This window comes from Microcaecilia unicolor, chromosome 5, assembly GCF_901765095.1.
Source record: "Microcaecilia unicolor chromosome 5, aMicUni1.1, whole genome shotgun sequence".
In the NCBI taxonomy this organism is placed as follows: domain Eukaryota; kingdom Metazoa; phylum Chordata; class Amphibia; order Gymnophiona; family Siphonopidae; genus Microcaecilia; species Microcaecilia unicolor.
Genome location: NC_044035.1, coordinates 135053104 through 135073260, shown reverse-complemented (window position 1 = coordinate 135073260; position 20157 = coordinate 135053104). Strand labels below are relative to the sequence as shown.

At 41.4% G+C, this 20157-nt stretch overlaps 2 protein-coding genes across 25 annotated transcripts in view; both read left to right on the top strand.

Annotated features, from left to right (window-relative positions):
* LOC115470295 (hornerin-like) overlaps positions 1 to 20157 on the top strand; it is a 406057-nt gene that overhangs the window by 195531 nt on the left and 190369 nt on the right. The window lies entirely within an intron of this gene.
* The window catches only part of LOC115470293 (uncharacterized transmembrane protein DDB_G0289901-like), a 266720-nt gene that overhangs the window by 142913 nt on the left and 103650 nt on the right, over positions 1 to 20157 (top strand). For all 22 annotated transcript variants that reach the window (XM_030203310.1, XM_030203328.1, XM_030203326.1 and 19 more), the window contains one exon: positions 19501 to 19596. In XM_030203310.1, coding sequence (XP_030059170.1) covers positions 19501 to 19596 — 96 coding nt within the window. The remainder of the gene's footprint in view (positions 1 to 19500; positions 19597 to 20157) is intronic.

Sequence of the window (20157 nt, the reverse complement as noted above, 5' to 3'; positions counted from 1 at the left end):
CCAAGTGCATAGCTCCCTTACTTTGGGAGCTGAGCCCCCCAACTCCCCAACCCCCCCACCCCCCCAAAAAAAACCCACTACCCACAAATGTACTGCACCCACTAAAACTGCTCCAGGGACCTGCATACAGCTCTAGGACTTATTGCTGCTTTATAACTTTGGCACACCAGTTGACACCTGAAGACTAATCTCTTTGAAAAAGACCTTTATTTGAATAAGCACATTTACTCACAGTTAACTGCAGATCAGAGGTTGTGCCCTACTGGCAAAGAGTCCCCTGGTACTAAGATTAGCAGTAGGTCAGAGCTGGCACAATGGTGTACAATGCCCTCTTTCAGCACCATTCAAGGTAAGAACTATGTTCTCTAACCTGGGTAACACAGGAAAGGGAACTAAAACTGGCTTACAGAAATGGCCACTACCGCATGGACTACAACAGGAATCAAAACAGGGCACACTCTGACCCAGTAAGCAGGGGGAAAAGCACCAGGGGAGTAGAGCCTACCAACTACCAATACCTACACCCACCACAATGCATTGCTGATGTGACTCTGCAGTGCAAATAACAGAAAAGGTGTCACACTCACCCCAGAGCCACATCACAAGCAGGAAAAGGCTGTCGGAAGACAGAACACATTCTGCTGTCATGGAGGTGGGTACGGCATTTGAGGCTGGCATACAGGCTGGAAAAAAAAGTGTTTAAAGTGGGGCGTTTTTGGTAGGAGGGTGTTAGTGACCACGGGGGGGGGGGGATACGGGGAGGTCATCTCCACTTCCTTCCGGTGGTCATGTGGTCAGTTTGGGCACCTTTTTGAGACTTGGTCATGAAAATAAAAGGCCCAAGAAACCCGGCGAAATACTGCTTAATGCGTATTTTTTTTCCATTATCGGCGAAAGCCGGCTATCTGGTAGCCACGCCTATACCCGCCCATGTCCTGCCTTTGCTTCGCCGCCATCACGCCCCTTTGAACTTTCGCCGGTGAGGAGACGGGAAAGCGGCGATGCTGTCAAAAAAAGCAGCTTTCGATTATACCGATTTCACCGCTTTTCCGAGATCGCCGGCCATCTCCCAATTTGTGTCAGGAAATGGCCGGCGATCACTTTCAATTATGAGCTGGATAGTGTGCAATCCAAGTCTTATTTCTTTGGTGATCTCGCTTAGGTCCTTTTTAAAAGATGTCATCCACATAAATAAATGGGTTGAGACCAAGTTTGGATAGGGCTGTGGCCAGAGGAATCAACATTATGGTAAAAAGAGTTGGCAAATTTGGGGAACCCTGTGGCAAACCGCAGTCTGCCTTCCAAAAAGGAGATAAGCTTGAGCTGGAGTTCACTTGGTAAGTTCTAGAGGTTAAAAAGCCTTTCAACCATGCTAATACATTACCACTGGCTCCAAAGTAATCAAGGAGCTGCAGTAGGAGGCAATGGTTCACCATGTCAAAAGCACTAGACATGTCAAATTGTAATAGCAAAATACTCTAAATGACAAAAGAGAGGCCCTGATTGAACTGGAGAGGATGAATAACTCTATTACACCAGAATTTAGGTTATTACCCAATATGTGGTGCATAATACTTTGTTATTATAATTTTTGCATATATTAATCAAATTTGCCCTTTTCAAATATCCATAATTACTCACATTCTGTTACTGATATCTTGAATAAAGTGGAAGAAACACATGGAATATGATTGAGGCAGATGTTAGCACAAACTAGTAGCAAGAAATTGATAATTGATAATATAATTTTAAAAAGACATATATTTAACTGGATTAGGGTTGGGCTTGAAATTTGGGGCTCCAAGCAACTTAGGGGTCCTTTTACTAAGCCGTGTAAGTGCTTACGCACGCCCAATGTGTGTCAATTCTGAGTTACCGCCCAGCTACCGCATGGCCCAGGCAGAAATATCATTTTTGACGTGCGGCCCATAAACTCGTCAGAAAGTATTTTTATTCTCTGGTGTGCAGCTGGTAATTGGCATTTTGATGCACGTTGACCATTACCGCTCGGTTAACATGTGAGACATTCCTGCTTATTTTCGAAGGAGAAGGCCGGCCATCTTCCAACACAAATCGGGAGATGGCCGGTCATCTTCTAAACCTGACCAAATCGGTATAATTAACAAAAGTACAATATATATGGGCGTAGCTATCAGGCTCCACAGTATGGGTGAGCATACATCATTGCAGTCTCCTTTCCTAGTCCCCTTTCCCAGGCCATGGCAGTATGCCAGGGTTCATACATCTGTAAAACACATAAAATAATGGCACAGCCAGTGATGCCCAAAGCTGGTACTAGGGGACAACCTACCCAGTCAGGTGCTCAGCATATCCATAGTGAATATGGCTGAGAGAGGTGTGCAGGCACTGCCTCTTGTGTATGTATATACCTTTCATTAACGTTCATTGTAGATGTCATGAGCAACTGGCTGGCTGGGATGCCTCCAGCACCAGCTTTGGGAATCACTGGCCTAAACTCTAGCCTGGTGAAAGGCCTCACTCACAGCTGGGCAACAGTCAAAGCACAGCCGTGGAGGGGCATAATTGAACGAAAATGTCTATCTCCATGGGCGTTTATCTCCGAGAACGGGTCCATGAAGGGGCGGACCGAACCGTATTTTCGAAAAAAAATAGACGTCTATATTTTATTCGACAATTTGTGAGCTTGGCGTTTTTGTTTTTCAGCGATAATGGAAAATGAAAGCGCCTAGCTCAAAAACGAATAAATCCAAGGCATTTGATCGTGGGAGGGGCCAGGATTCGTAGTGCACTGGTCCCCCTCACATGCCAGGACACCAACTGGGCACCCTAGGGGGCACTTTGACAAAAAAAAAAAAAGGTAAAAGAGCTCCCAGGTGCATAGCACCCTTCCCTTGTGTGTTGAGCCCCCCAAATCCCCCTCAAAACCCACTGCCCACAAGTCTACACCATTACTATAGCCCTAAGGGGTGAAGGGGGGCACCTACATGTGGGTACACTGGGTTTGGGGGGGTTGTACGACTAAGCATTAAGCAGCACAATTGTAACAGGTAGGGGGGGATGGGCCTGGGTCCACCTGCCTGAAGTCCACTGCACCCCCTAACAACTGCTCCAGGGACCTGCATACTGCTGCCAGGGAGGTGGGTATGACATTTGAGGGTGAAAATAAAAAGATGTGAAACATCATTTTTTGTGGTGGGAGGGGTTAGTGACCACTGGGGGAGTCAGGAGAGGTCATCCCCGATTCCCTCCGGTGGTAATCTGGTCATTTAGGGCACTTTTTGGGGCCTTATTCGTGAAAAAGCAGGGTCCAGGAAAAGTGCCCTAAATTCTAGCTACAAACGCATACTTGTTTTTCCATTATCGGCGAAAGGCGCCCATCTCTGTTCGGGTGATAACCATGCCCCACTCCTGCCTTTACCACACCTCCGACACGCCTCTGTCAACTTTGTACGCTTCCGCGATGGAGTGCAGTTGAAAACGTCCAAGTTTGGCTTTCTTTTATACCGCGTTATTCGTTTTTGTGAGATAAACGTCCATCTCCCGATTTAGGTCAGAACTTGGGCATTTTTCTCGTTCGATTATAAGCAGGATAGTCTCTGTTGTGGGTGGAGGAGGGTGGGCAGATACAATAAAGACTGCTACAACCCCATAATGTTGGTACACATACCTAGATATGATCATACACATCTGTTAAGAAATATATTATGGAGGCTCACTGTCTGTGCATATACTAGGCCTACGCTGTCTAAATATATCTGGTATGTGCCATAAGTAGCATTAGTGGGGCAGAAATGTATTGTCACATAACCATGTGAACACTATCATCTTGCTGGCCCAATTTATTCCTATCATAGCTGTTGCCTAACACATATCATAGGTAGATAGTATTAGAATGGTGCCCTCAGTAGGGAATCACCAACTCATAATGCAGGCCAGAGATTGCTATCTGAAAGCATTTCTCTGTCTGAGCCCATCAGCATGCAGCAAGAGGCAAATGCAAAATAACCAAGGCTTTTTTTCCCAGCTAATATCACCTTTTTTTCCTGCAGTCTCAAAATTTCCTATACACCCCATTCTGTTCCCTTTGTTGAACCAGTCAGCTTTGAATCTATAACCCTCAGATTCAGAAGCAGTAGTCTTCCAAAAAGAGCTATTCTGGACTGCACATATCTTAAAGACAGAAAAGCATCCCTGATTACCACAACCCCTAAGGTTGATGCTGCATGAGTACCAGCGTCTTTTTTTTTTTTTTTCAATAAACTGAGTATACCCCATTCACCCTGCTCACACACATATTTTGCACACTGCTCAATAGCAGAATAACGTAAGGTCTGTTGTCTACCACTGGCCACAAGACAGGTACAAACCAGCAAGTGTCCACTGTCAGTGTTCAAACTATACTTTTCACCCTGTTCACCATGCTGCATCACCAACTGCAATCATGGCTGAGGGATTTATAACATGCATAAACATCAGCTTCATATATATTTAAATATTTACATATCTACAGAATATAATCCCACATGCGTGGGATAAACATAAAGGAATCCTGTGCAGAAGGAAGGGATCCTCAGGAACTTAGCCTAGAATGGGTGGCAGAGCTGGTGGTTGGGAGGCGGGGCTAGTGCTGAGCAGACTTATACGGTCTGTGCTAGGGCTGGTGGTTGGGAGGCGGGACTAGTGCTGGGCAGACTTATACGGTCTGTGCCAGAGCCGGTGGTGGGAGGCAGGGATAGTGCTGGGCAGACTTATAGGGTCTGTGCCAGAGCTGGTGGTTGGGAGGCGGGGATAGGGCTGGCCAGACTTATACGATCTGTGCACTGAAGAGGACAGTACAAATAAAAAAGTAGCACATATGAATTTATCTTCTTGGGCAGACTGGATGGACTGTGCAGGTCTTTTTCTGCCGTCATCTACTATTATGTTTACAGAATATAATCAGAACAGGTGAAAAAATAAAATAAATCTGTAAGCCTCATAGTCCATTGAGTCCCCTTTGCTCCATCATCAACAGCCTAGAACTGCTGATTATAGAGCTGGTCTCTCACCATGTCAACCTCTATGGGGCCTAAAAGTCAGGTCCTTCAACATTTCATAACAGTTATTGCAAGAGTTAAAAAAGCAAATGATGACTCAGGGTAGCTTCATACCAAAGTGGAAGGGTAAGTTCTGGGGTCTTAGCTAAAGTGAATACTTCTTAGCATCACAGCATGTTAAAGAAGGCACTGACAAAATCCAAAAAGAAATAATAATGCTAAAGAAAGTATACACAAATAACAAGAAAATGTTAGTCTTCTTTCTGAATCATGGCACTCCTGAAAAACAAATTATATCTAATGTCAGAATGCTGAGTTCTGATGTAAAAGCTCATTCCATGCAGATCAGTGCATGTCATTGGATTCTCAGGGAAAATGAATTCTGCTTTCTGGTGCCAATTTAATAAGGTGGTCTCACAGGTGTGGAATGTGCCTCCCTGCTAGAAACGTTCTGTTTCCAAAATGACCGGCAAAAATGTCCATTATTGCAAGATGCCCAAAGTTTTGGAATTACAAATATCTAACCTCCCCCCCCCCCCCCAAACACACATCTTGTATGTCTAATAACCTATTAAAATGTTCATGTTGGGATTTTAAAACTTCCGCATTCTAATCTCGACATGGCTGTCCAAAAGCACAATCCAAGCAAGAAGAGAAACTTTACTGCTGCAAAAGTAGAACTTCTAGTGAAAGAGGTTGTGTCTCACCAAGTAAACCAGGCTATTGGTGAGCCACCATTGGAAAAAATAGAGCTTATGAGGGAGGGCTTGCAAGTGGAAGAGAGTAGCCAGCAAGTATAGGAAATCAGCTAACAAAAGCAATGGGACATACGGCAGTCATTGGAGAATATAACAGTTTGGGAGGCTGCGCAGGGATCTGCAGGCCTACACTGAGGCCCTGACCTCTACTGTCATTCTGTTCCCTTTGAATATAAGCGTTTTCGCTACAGCGGACTTTTACATATTTGGAAGACTATGCTGTGTTTGGACAGCACTAGCGCCTTTTATCCTTAGTTTTGCCCAGATCGTTGTATCTTACAAGCAATTTTGGAAGGATTATTCATATTTGCCAATTTGAAGACCCCTGAGGAAGGCCTTTTTGGCCGAAACACGAACCGTGTAGGGTCCCAATAAATCATTTTGGCTTTCAACGTCTGTGTTTTCAGTCTGGTCCTTCTGGATATCTTCTGCTCGATTTGTTGTTTCCTAATGGGATAGCACACCCAGGATGGCATGACAGTGACCACCTCAGGTTCTGGGATGGCATCAGCTGGCAAGAGATATCAACTGCGTCAACACAGGAGTGAGGGCCAGTGTGTCCCAGAGCAAGCAAGGTGCTCCAAGGCCAACACAGATGTCTGTGCTGGGTGATATGATCAATTACCAAAACCCCCCAGCCCTTATGAATTTTCCCCAACATTTAAGTGGCTGCACAGGAAACTGGGACCTGGAGGAGTTAGACAGCTGTGAAAGGTCCATGGGGAGAGTTCAGACACTCTTTCACCTCCTGAGAGCCATGAGACATCAGCTGGGCCAAAGGAAAAGATGGGAAACATGGGGATGTGGGAGGGAAATGGGTGAATAAATGTGTGAGGAGAACAGGGTATGCTGGGAGCCACATGTGTTGAGTGGGGTGGTGGTGGGAGGAGAGGTAAAGGGAGGTGAGGGTGGTAATGAGAGGGAGTAGAGAATGGCGGGGATGGGCGAGAGGAGCGAAGGTTGGTCACTGGTGTTATCACTTTGTTTGTATCCACCAATAAAAGTTGCACTCACTTTAATTGAAAATGTTCCTGTATCAAATCTTGTCTGGTTCGAACACCTAGCTGATGTGGTGCAAGGTCTGCTTTCCGGAGGATCGGGGGGGGGGGGGGCATCCTAGTGGATGCTGCTGCTGTTGCTGGGTCTCTGGCAGCGGCTGCCTTCACTGTTGGGTCAAATTGTGCAGCATCAAATATGCCATGAAGTTCTTGCAGACCTTTCCAGCGGTGATGAGTAGCTCTTGCCCAGAGTGGTTGAGGCATCTGAATCTGTTTTTCAGTTTCCAAAGGAATGTGTGGTACAATGGGCTGCATTGTAATTCTTCTTTGCCTCATTTTGGGCATGCACAATTGGTGTCATCAACCATGTGTGATGGGTTAGCTTCTGTCACCGGTGAAGGAGGGGGCAAAAGTTACAGACATTGGTGTGTATTGCCAGTTATGGGCACCTTGGAGTGAAGCATAGGATCTGGGCTAGAGGGTTGCTAGGTGGTGGGGGGAAATGTGCATACCATTATTGGGGGAGGGGCAGAGGGGTGGGATGTAGGAGTCATGGCAGGACCTCAAATAACATGAACAGATATCTACTGTCTCTCCCTATGTATGACAGATGGCCTGCATGTCCACTGAGTGAAATATGCTTTTCTGTTCATATTGATGGCATCCTGAGTTCTTGGGGGGGGGGGGGGGTCTGAGGGCCATGTGGGTGCTGTCTATTGCCTTTATCGTGAGGGAAAGCAGTCCACATTGTAGAACTGGCTCAAGATGTCCTGGATCTCACAAACTGTACTGGGAAGGGCTATACAGTCAGAGCTGTGGGTGAGGAAGGCATCCAGAAACTGGGATAGACACTGTGAGATGGCAGGATGGGTGAGGCCTGCAGTGACTGCCAGCACAGACTGAAAGCTTATAGTAGCAAGAAAGTCAAGGGAGGATGTGATCCTAAGGTGGACTGGCACAGGATTGTTCCTGCATGTCCTGGTCTGAAGGAGGGGTTCTAGCTACTCACAGAGATGCTGTATGGCAGTCCTATTAAAACAGTTGTAATGCACTGCTCATTACTAAGGTCTATGAATTGGGCCCTGGTCTGATATTCTTTGGTAGGGATACCTTCTCCTAGCCCTCCCCTCTAGACTCTCAGCCACATCCAGCAATGCATTTATAACACAATCATTCAGCGCATCCATGCTTATTTTGCAGGTGTTCCACCACCACAGGTGCAACCCAATAACACCATTGTGCACGCCACAAACTACTGTAGAAATCAACATCATCTAGTGAGATACTCACCCACCACCAGCATACAGCACACTGACAAACTGGGACCACACATAGATAAAGGCACTACATAAGAACATAAGAATAGCCATACTGAGTCAGACCAATGGTCCATCCAGTCCAGTATCCTGCTACCAGCAATGGCCAATTTAGGTCACAAGTACCTGACACAAAGGGACAATGAGAAACACAGTACAGGCAGGTAAGGAACTGCAATGGGAGGTGTGCTAGGTTGAGGTCAGAGAGGGATTGGTGGGGGAAATGGGCCTAAGAGACAGCAAGGGGTGGGTGTGGCTAGGGGCAGGCTGATATGTGTGACAACTATTCACACTGGGGGAAACAAAACAGCAAACCAACCACTACTATCCAACTCACCACACAGCAACTAAATCTACCTCTCCACTTTTCAACTCAGCAACAGCACAAATGGGTCAAAAAAGGCAAGCCACAGCTTGACTTAGTCGCTTTTATGTCAGGTCTAGGACTGGATGTTTTCATTTCCTGCCCTAGATGTTGCCCAGCTATCCATGATCATGTGTGGACATCCATAGTGTGATACTGTCCTCGGCATGCCCAGTCAGAAAACATCTAATTTGAGACACCCAGCACACTTGGACATTTTCTGATTGGGTCTTCTAAAATAGCAATTTTGACATTTTGGACAGATAGATGTCCTTTTGGCATTTTGAGACGTCTATCTGCTTTGAAAATGAGTGCCTAGGTGGCGATAGTTATCAACATGGGTTAGCATTAAAATGGATTATATTACTATTAACCTGATAATTAGTAACAAGCCCTCCCCCCTGTTTACTAAGTCATGCTAGCGGCTGCCGTGCGCTTATGCCGACACAGCCCTTTCACTTAGCTTAGTAAATGGAGGGTTATGTCTCATTGTATAAAATTGAACCTATGATAAAGTAGCATGGGTTAATGGTAAAATAACATGTCTTAACAATAATCCACATTGATAGCAATACCCCTTACGTGGTTGAAAGAAATAACAGGCGTAGCTGATGTTTTTTAAATTGTGCTCAAAAAAACATATGTAAATTTCTGCATCTTCCCTTAAAGCACATGTGTTCTTCATATCTATGCAGGCTATTCCAAATGTGCACCTATCATTTTTTAGTTATATAAACTGCCAACATCAATGTATTCATCATCACACAAGTGATAGCCTATGATTAAAATGAATCTGCTTAAAACTATTTCCAATATAAGTGTCGGCAAAAGTATGTTGAATGAACCACCCAAGGTCAGACAGTGAAAGGTGTCCTAGAGACTCAGGTCAGCTCAGCTCACCATTCCAAGATTTATGTAATAATTATATGAGGTACACTTTAAATAATATATGAATGATGGCAACATTTAAGTTATATTTATATCTCCTCACTATTTCTAAATATATTCTCCAAGGGAAACAAAGTTTCAAAGTTCAAAACTGCAAAACATTGCACACTGCTGTCTTTTGATCTGACCTGGCCTGTGGGGAAACCTCTGTATTGGTAATATTATAAAGGATTCTCGCTTGTAAACCGTGGTTTATAAATGTAAAAATTACTCTAGGAATTATTTGTAGAAAGTACATATGATGACAAGACGTGGAAGGGGCATTTTCAAAAGGGACGACCAAGTTGCGATTTGGACGTCCTTGCAAAACGGCGAAATCCAGGGGCGGGGAAAACCTATATTTTTGAAACAAGATACACGTCCATCTTTTGTTTCAAAAATACCAACAGGGTTGTCCGAATCCTTAAATTGGGACGTCCTTAGATTTGGATGTTCCTAGATGTGGACGTTTCTGACTCTTGGCAATTTTCGAAACCAAAGACGTCCATGTCAAAAACAACCAAATGCAAGCCATTTGGTCGTTGGAGGAGCCAGCATTTGTAGTGCACTGGTCCCCCTGACATGCCAGGATACCAACTAGGCACCCTAGGGGGCACTGCAGTGGACTTCATAAATTGCACCCAGGTACATAGCTCCCTTACCTTGTGCGCTGAGCCCCCCCCCCAAACACCCCCAAAACCCACAACCCCCAAATATACACCACTACCATAGCCCTTATGGGTGAAGGGGGCACATAGATGTGGGTACAGTGGGTTTCTGGTGGGTTTTGGAGGGCTCGCTGTTTCTTCCACAAATATAACAGGTAGGGGGGGTATGGGCCTGGGTCTGCCTGTCTGAAGCGCACTGCAGTACCCATTAAAACTGCTTCAGGGACTTGCATGCGCACTGACCTGAGTATGACATCTGAGGCTGGCATAGAGGCTGGCACAACATATTTTTAAAAATGTTTTTGAGGGTGGGATGGGGTTAGTGACCACTGGGGGAGTAACAGGAGCTCATCCCCGATTCTCTCCGGTGGTCATCTGGTCATTTTGAGTAGCTTTTAGTACCTTAGTTTTAAGAAAAACAGGTCTGGGTGAAAACGTCCAAGTGTTCGTGAGGGACATCCTTGTTTTTTTCGATTATGGGTTGAAGACATCCAAGTGTTAGGCATGTCCAAGTCCTGCCTTCGCTACGCCTCTGACATGCCCCCTTGAACTTTGGATGTCCTTGCGACGGACTGCAGTTGGAGACATCCTAAATCGAGCTTCGATTATACCGATTTGGACGTCCCTGGGAGAAGGACGTCCATCTTCCAATTTATGTCGAAAGATGGATGTCCTTCTCTTTTGAAAATAAGCCCAATTGTGTACTTCTGTGTGACTCTGGTATAGGCATGTTCAGAAGTGGAGCTAGGGCAGAGCATGGGAAGAGATAAGATTTACACGCTTTGACCCAAATATTCAGAAAATGATGAGCTCCTAAATTTATGCAACTTAGACACCTATATTTGTATCCTATTTTCAACCAAACTTAGGAGCATATCTTTTCATCTTAATTTAGTAGCTAGATTTATTATCCTAATTTATGAGCTTGTGCTAAAAATCTCTATTAAAGTCCAATCTTCTTTTCAATGCCCTAAATCTGCTCCTGTTGCCACCCTCTACTTATGCTTATAAATTTAAAAGTCTAGTAAAAATGTATGCACTCAATCCTATTACATTTTCAAAGAGATCAATTTATGTGAGTAAACACTTAAAGTTAAGAGCATAAACCCTTTGAAAATCAGGGTCTTCATTTATTAATCTTCTCATACAAGTACACATTTCACATGAACATTTATACCTTCTTCTGAGCATGTGTATGTAAAGTCCATGGCTTTTTTCAATTGCAATTTCTGTAGTTTGGATGGTAATTTTATAAAGACATGTTATTATACTGTAGGTGCCCATGTGATCATTACAAACAGAGCAACCTTTTAAAAAATCACCCTCAATGTGGGTAAAACTGCAGACACTGTAGAACAATGTGCCTAGATATAAGTAGCTTGAGGGTGGGAAGTTTTTAAAACAGCCATTTTCTCCAGGGTAAGTAGCATTTGAAATGCCCTCTATGTTTATCCCTTCCACTAAAATAACAGATAACAGTGCTTTTATTCTCATTACATATCTTGCTTGTGCACCTTGAAGTTTAAGCTGGACTCCATGGAATTGGGGAAATTGAACCTCAGATAAATTAATTAGTAATGAAATGTTTTTTTTTAATTTGCATAGACTAAGGGCAGTTAGGTCTTCATTGAGCCCTTCAAGCTTTAGGATGATAGCTCAGGCAGTACTGATACCAGATTTGGACCAGTGCGAATCTTAATATTGCTTAATTACTTTACAGTTAAGAAAAAGGCTCCAGTTATTGCAACATACATCCGCAAGATTGAGCTTTTATTTAGGAAAGTTCCATGAAGCACTCTGCTTTTACAGATTCTCAAATTTGTTTTAAAATTGACTGTATGGTATATAAGAGCATTCATGGTTCAAATTCAGAATCAGTATGTGGACAGCTTTTATTTACAGTAAATAAAAATCACTGGAGAAGTTGGAATAGATTGATATTAGATTTACCCTCTGGAAAATAATATGAGTTCTAAATCTATCTAGGAATACTCATTGGCATTTCAATGTGCTAAGATATGGACTAACATTCCCACTGACCTTAGTTTAAAAATGCCGTGCTTGTCTTTTCATAGGGCACTTAAAACATTTCTGTTTTTAAATTGGTAACTTTTATTCTTAGATAAAGTTTATTTTATTGAAATATAATAGCACTCTTTTTAAGCTCCTTCTACTGGAAGTCTTCTTTAGAATGTAATCTGCTTTGCACTATCTGGATAAAGGCGGAATACAAATCAAATAATGCAATACAATACAATACAATGTGATTCCTAGTGGTAATACCATGAGGCTCATGCATCAGTGCTAGGGGTCACTGATGCAATTTTGAACTGGCACCAGAATGAGAAGCTTGAATGGGGATCATTCCTGCCATGAGCCCATTATTTATTTTAAAAAGTTGTATGCCACCTATAAGTAGGTGGTTTCCATAAAAAAACATAGGGCCCTGTTTACTAAGCCACACTGTAGGTATGCTAACATTTTTAGTTTTTTTTTTTTACTAAAGCTTAGCTCGAGTTATCTGCAGCAGGGCTCATAGGAATAAAATGGGCCCTGCTGTAGATAACTCGAGCTAAGCTTTAGTAAACGGGGGGGGGGGGGGGGGTTAGTGCTTCTAAAAATTAGAATGAGTGTCTCTGGCGTTATAGTGCACTAAAAGCACTAGCGCACCTTAGTAAACAGGGTCCATACATAATATATAAAACATTACATTAATAGAACAAAAACATAATGTAATACACCTAACAATAAAAAATCAAGTCCATATATGATTAAAAAAAAACAATCACAGATATGTTTTCAAAAGTTTTCTGAATTGTTCATAATTTGGACAATGACGAACCTGGCCAGACAACTCATTCCACAAAGAGACTTCAGCTGACAAATGCTAATGCCCATGTATCATTACATCCCTGGGATGAAAGGTAGGTCTGGGGATCCTACGTGGGTGAGGGGGGAAGTTGAGAAACAGGGGGGGCATTAGAGTCTTCTGCAAAAGAAGGCCATTGGGGGGAGGTGGTTCTGACAAAAGGGAATCTTTCAGAGCAGGTTAAGCCCATTAGGATGTAACCTACGAGCCTCAGGCTAGGGCTTTGCAGCTCAGTGCTTCCAGGATAGAAAAATCACAGCTTTTGGTCCACCACAAGCCACTATATTCAATTTACATAGTAATAAGCTATTTTGCATGTTTTTACATGTTTTGTATCCAATTACTATGTGTTCTGCTGTTCCTAATATTAACATATGTTACAGGAATTTAATTCACGTTACTGCTCGTTAACACACATTAAGAGAAAAATAACGCAGGGTAGAGCCATATCACCCCATAATTACTACCACCTAAAGCTCAGTAATACTATTTACTATGTTAAGCAATTTATAATGCATGACAGAACCCATGCTCAAAACCTAGAGGGTAAATTTATAACAGATCACTGCATTTGTGTGAAGTACAAGAAGGCACTTATTGACAGCCTAAATTATAAAGACACATGGAGGGGCAATTTCAAAAAGACATCCAAGTCAAAATAGAGATGTCCAAGTCATGTTCCAAATGGACATCCATCTTACATGTAATTATTCGAATAGGATACAGCCTGTTTGAAAATATGTGATAAAGACATCCCCATGCTAGAAACGTATAGCGTGAACATCCATTTTACAATCTGAAACATCTAAATTTTAAACAGAGACAAAAAAGGATATGGATGTCTTTATAGCAGCATTCTTACAAAATAATCTCCACAGACTGCCATGTAAAGAACAGGGTCAGTCTAGAGGTTAGTACAATGGGTTGTAAACCAAGGGACTCAGATTCAAATTCCACTTCAATTCCTGTTTTTTTTTGTTACATTTGTACCCTGTGCTTTCCCACTCATGGCAGGCTCAATGTGGCTTACATATTGTATACAGGTACTTATTTGTACCTGGGGCAATGGAGGGTTAAGTGACTTGCCCAGAGTCACAAGGAGCTGCCTGTGCCTGAAGTGGGAATTGAACTCAGTCCACCACCCTAACCACTAGGCCATTCCCCAACTCCAATTTTTGTAATTATGAGCAGTCAAGGAACAAAAGAAATACCTACTGTACCTGGCTTGCAGGTGGATTACGCATTTTGGTACAGTAGATATTTTTATGTTTCTGGAGGGCTCACAAAAACAATAATTTAAAAAAAAAGAGTTAATGAGCTTTCCACCTGGATCTTTTGATTTATACTCCACTGCACTGACCATCATGCCACTCCTCAGACCTGCTTTCTGTTTTGCTAAGAATGCCCATAATAGCTGAAGATGTCATAGATGTCGATATCCACTTCCAATTTCACTTTCAGGGGACGGGAGGAGGACAGCAACAACAGAGGGATTAAGGAGGTGCCGTGCTTTAAACCCTCCAGTGGACAGCTGCTCAATCAGAGCACCTTTCTGTAACCTGGACATAGCTGAACCAGACATAAATAAGGAAGTCCTTCTTTATAGACATGGGTATTTCTTCTCCTTCGATAATCACTGTTGGACATCCAGATTTCAAGCCCTCCCTAGTCCCATTCAAAACATGCCCAGATAAGGCCCTTTTGCTATTTGGATGTACTGTAGTCTTGAATGTCTATATTCTGCCTTAACAAAATTAGAATTTGAACATTTCAAGCACTTGGACATCAATTTTGTCCTTTCAAAATAGCCATATGCTTTGAAAATGAATGCTGTGAGGCACTTATATAAAATAATAGGAGATATCTGGCAGAAATCATTGGTAAAATTAACCCATTTAGGCTTCCATCTCAATAGCAGGTAATAAATATACATATCTAGAACAGATGTGATAGTGCATAGTTTATAAAATATGAGAATAAATTGGAATTCCTATCACATTCCACTCAAATTTGTCTCCAGACCATGCCTATAACCAAACTCAGGTACAAGTTCAACATTCTTGTTATCGTGTGTAAGTGTACACATAGGGTAAATTTAAAAGAATGTAACTGGCATTGAACTCTTACTGAAAGCATGAGCTAAATTCAAATAATAATAATAATAATTGTACATGTTTATAATGTCAAATATGCAAAAAATGTCTTTCTAAAATTACCCTCCAGATCTGGTTTGGTGTCCTCTAATTTGGAAAAAGGTTCAATTAAAAAAATGAATTAAAAAGGTTTAATGTATATATTAAACATACACCACTGCATAGCAAATAATTAAAGTAAGAATGTATGTTAAGTGATATCTACCTTACCTATGAGACAGAAAATAATTAGACAATTATCATAATTACATAGGTGAAGTCAATCTTGTAATTGATTTTAAGGGCTCCATTAATCCACACATAATACTTATTTGGCACAGGGAGGAGCACTACTTGAGTATATAAATGGCTTGTACATGTAGACCAGACCAAAGACTCACATAACTACTCTTCTTCTTCTTCTGCACTGCTGTAGACAGAAAGAAACAAATATGTCTGCCAAGGGTGGTAGTGGAAATAGCTGCTGGAATCAGCAGACAACATCCCACCAGGATCAAGACAACTCAAGCCAAAACAAAAGCAAAGTCTATGATCGTAAGTTATATTTTATTATGATGCAGTGATTGTTCATTTCTTTATCACTTTTGCAAGTGTTTTTATTTCCCTTAAAATATAAGAGTTCAATTTTAAAGAGATTCTTACTGAACTGGGTTGAATGAATGACCCATTGACAGGGTGGCATACTTCTATTTGAAGGAATTGGATTTGGTTTTCAAGTCTAGGTTCAGCTTTTCTGGATAGCATTTACAGTCTCTGGAGGGAAACCTAACCATCCCTAAAACAGTGACTATTTAGATTCAGGGTGCATTTTCTGCACAGCAGACTCCAGAAGAAATTGTGGTCTGCAGCTCCTAACAAAGAATTAAATCTATGATTGCTTGCCTGAAAGCACAATTTCAAGATAAAGCAAATGAAATTCATACAATATTCAAGCAGATAATAATACAGAGACTCACAGAATTTCATTTCTTATTCTATTCCATTCTGTATTATCAGAAACATCAACTGGGAAGGGCAGTTCCTGTGGAGGTCAAATTTCTGGACATAAGTTTTAATTAAAAATAATGTATGTCTGAAGATACTGTTTAAAACATGCTGTGTGATCTTTGCAGAAGTTTGCATTCAGCATGATAGCACACTGTTATGACAGAGACCATAGTTCAGTTTTTAATCCTAGATTCATGATCTCTGGCAGTCCGAAATTGGAATGCTGCAGAGGTAGTGTTTAGGATTTCCTGGAATGAAGGGAGACCCACCTCTCTCTAACTCTGAAACCTACTGTCCATATTTCGGGTGCATGCAAATCAGACTGCAGAGAATTGTTGCTTCTGAATAAGTATTGTAGTTAAGATGGGTTTGCTAAACTGGATTAAGTTAGTAATTTGATGGGGGTGGGGCAAATTCCAGGAAGCTGAGAATGCTCATGACATTTCAAAGCAGAAAATATCAAACATCTACAGAATCACACTTCTAATTCTGTTCAGTTGTGCATCATTAGAAACATCTTCAACTGGCCAGGGCAGTAGCTTTGGAAACAAGTGGAGGCAGAGCTCACAGAGCTCTCAGGTTGCAGTTGACTCCTGACAACAGAAAAATCAAGTCATACGTTTTAATTCATTGCGATACTTTTTCTATAGAAACTATTTAACAACTATTGTATGATTTTAGAGATGTTTGACTTCGTAGATGGTTCTGTTAATGGGTTGTTGCTGTTTTTATATTTTTTTTTAGAGAGGATTGCCTTCATGAACAGTGAAAATGTTTTAATGGAAAAAATGCTTAATTTAATTAATTTTTTTAAGGGCCCTTTTACTAAGCTGTGGTAAGCACTAATACGTGCATACTACAGCAAAAAAAAAAAAAGGCCTTACCACTAAGTCACTCAAGCACACTGGGGTAATTTTTACATGTGTGCGTGTTTCCTATGCACTAAAAAGTAAGCTTTATTTTTTAGTTTGGGGGATAGGTCTGGGCGAAGAGTAGGCTAATCAGATAATGCAGATACATTGCTGCATGCAAACGTTTTAACACATAGGTAGCACATGAGCCCTTACTCCCTACAAAATAGGTGTAGCTAAGGGCTCACATGCTTATGATCATGCACTAATGGGACTGTTGATAGCACATGGACATTAATGTTTGAAATAGAAAAATCGGCCATTTTACCCACAAGGGAATGACACACGTCAGCACACACTAAGGCCACTTTTTACAGCAGCTTAGTAAAAGGGCTCCTTAGCTAGTTATTTTTTTTAATCTATGAGTCTAACGACTATGTTTACTAAGGTGCGCTATGGGTGCGTTAGCATTTTTAACACGCGTAAATGGTTTACACTTGTTAAATGCTAATCTGCATGCTTTCACACGTTCTAACAACAACTCAATATCTTTCTTTGAGACCAAATACAGAAATAAGAAATGTGTCACTCACTGTATACATGCATTTATTCTAGTAATTTAATCATTTATGTCTGCAATCAGTATATAACTGTTATCTGCTTTATGCTGTTTCAATTGTATTCATCTTTTTATAGAGCAGAATAGAATGAAAATAATTTAGTAATAAAACCTTTCTCTGAAAATCAGAGGAAATAATTTAAGATCCTCTTCAAATAACACGCTCCATTACTTTTTAACAAGAAAGCTGCATTTTCTATGGAATTACAATTTTAAGGACCCTTTTAATAAAGGGTTGGCAGGTGACAATGAGGTTTCCACATGCCAATGCTTAAATACCGCTGGGCTGCCACAGCAGCCTGGGAGTAGTTCCCACCCCAAGCACATGATATATCTGGCGCTATGAAAATACCGTTGCTTACCTGGTGGTAATTGGGCAGCACCATGCACTGCCCGGTTACCGCTAGGTTAGCGCATTAGTCCTTACTCCCCCCCCCAAAAATGGCCGCATGATAATACTGTGAGAAGAAGGGGATTCAGCCCATGTCAAAAACACACGCTGATGCTAGTGCAGGCCCCCTTTTCTCATAGCTTAGTAAAAGAGCCCCTAAGTGCTCTCACATTATGGACAAACTAATCAGTTAGCACGGTGATAACCTCAGCAACTGGCTGATTAGCAAATCCACACCTGTGATTTACGTGAACACATCTCTTCAATATCACGTACTTAGTGCATGGAGATCACATAATGAATGCAGAACATTTGGCACGTCCTGCATTAGACAATTTTTCATGCATTAGGCTTGTGCTAGAACCTAAAGCAGCTTAGTAAATGCCCTCCTAATAAAGAAATCGTAATTATTTTATTTTAAAAAATAACAAATTGGATTCCTGACATAAGGCCAAAGCAACTTACTAAAATTCTTGGTCCAGCCAGTGAAAAAAAAAGTCTGTGATCATATTACCATCATTTAGGGGCCCATTAACTAAGCCGCATAAGCGTCTACGTACGCCCAACGTGTACCCAGTTACCTTGTGGCTCTTGTGGTAAATTCATTTTTGAGGCGTGTCCAATACATTTTCAGAAGCGTGTTTCGGATGTGCACCAAGTGGCATTTGACACACATAGCTCATTACCACCCGGTTACCGCGTGAGACTTTAATGTTAGGCCAATGGTTGGTGGTAAGGTCTCAGACCCAAAATGGATGTACGGCAACTTTGATTTTTCCGCACATCCATTTTCAGCAAAAATTTTAAAAAGGCCTTTTTTACAGGTGCACTGACAAATGAATAGGCACGTGCCCAAAACCCACGCCTATACTACTGCAAGCCATTTTCAGTGCACATTAGTAAAAGCACCCCTTAGACAATTTAATCTTGTACCAGTAACTATCCCTGAGAGGGAGGAAGCCCTATCAGTGAAACAGTGACACCTTCTGGGCAGATTGTGGTGCTTGTAAAGTAAAGGGCATAGGTATCAACATAGAATACTGTAAAGACATGTTATTTTTACAGTAATTTGGGCTATTTTTGTTCAGCTCCCATTTTATGCAATTAGAACTATTTACTAATAACTGGAGTTAACTGTAAATAAAATGACTTAACAGTAGCCCACATTGATAAATTCTCACCTAAGTTGCAAAGGTAATCATAGTGTATGACCAAATACATTTATTATAGTGACTACACTCCATTTTATATTTTCAACATTGATATCTTGCCCGTCCAGTCAAAATAGGGCAGCTTAGTTCAGCATACGTGAAAGAAGAATATGATTTTAAAAATTCCTAAAACATACAAAAAAGCCTCAGGAACACAAATCAGGAAAAAAGCCATGATCTGACAATTTTGAGGAAATGTAGGTATAAGGACTCTTGTATAACAGTATCTGGCAGGCTGTTGTATAGAAGCAATTATGAAAAGAAGTTAAAATAGGGCAATATCTCCAGGTAGTTCGAATGGGAAAGTTACATGGAATCTGAAGCAATTAAGATATCACAAAAGCACTCATTTCACTCTGTTGCACCTTAGAATCAAGCTCATCTTCCACTGGTGGAGGACAGTGTGGTCAGACTTCAAAGAACTGGCAGGATGGATCTTCTAATACATCCCAAAAGAAAGGCCAAGGTAATAATCTAAAGTTTCATTTCATAATAACAAGAATAATACTTCAAGAGACAGGGAAAAGCTGTAAAAGTGCTCTAGATTTGGTTTAAATTTAAAACGTCCTCTAATTTTTAAAGTGATGATAACAATTTTCATGACTTATACTGTAGTTTTAATAAAATGGTCCTGACTCACATTTTGTTTTTATCTATAACAATAACCAGCCCATTTTATGGATAATTCTGTGTTTGTAGACTCATAATCAGACACCTACTCATTAAAAAGTTCTATTTTGCATTATAGATCATTAACTTTTCAGTGTTGATATGTGAATATGCATTTAGCTCAGTATTTATGCCAGACATTGATCTGGTGTAATAACTTGCATCTCAGTGCTGGAGGTATGCAAATAACTTATTGTTTCCATGCTATATGTAAGTGGGAGTCTCAACCATTCTTTGCCCAGACGAACCCATGTATACCACATTTGTTAAATATGCAGCTCATTTTTGCAACAGATCAATGTTTGGTTGAACTATGATTAAGTTCTATTGACCTAGTTGTATCTTGACCTTGCATTTA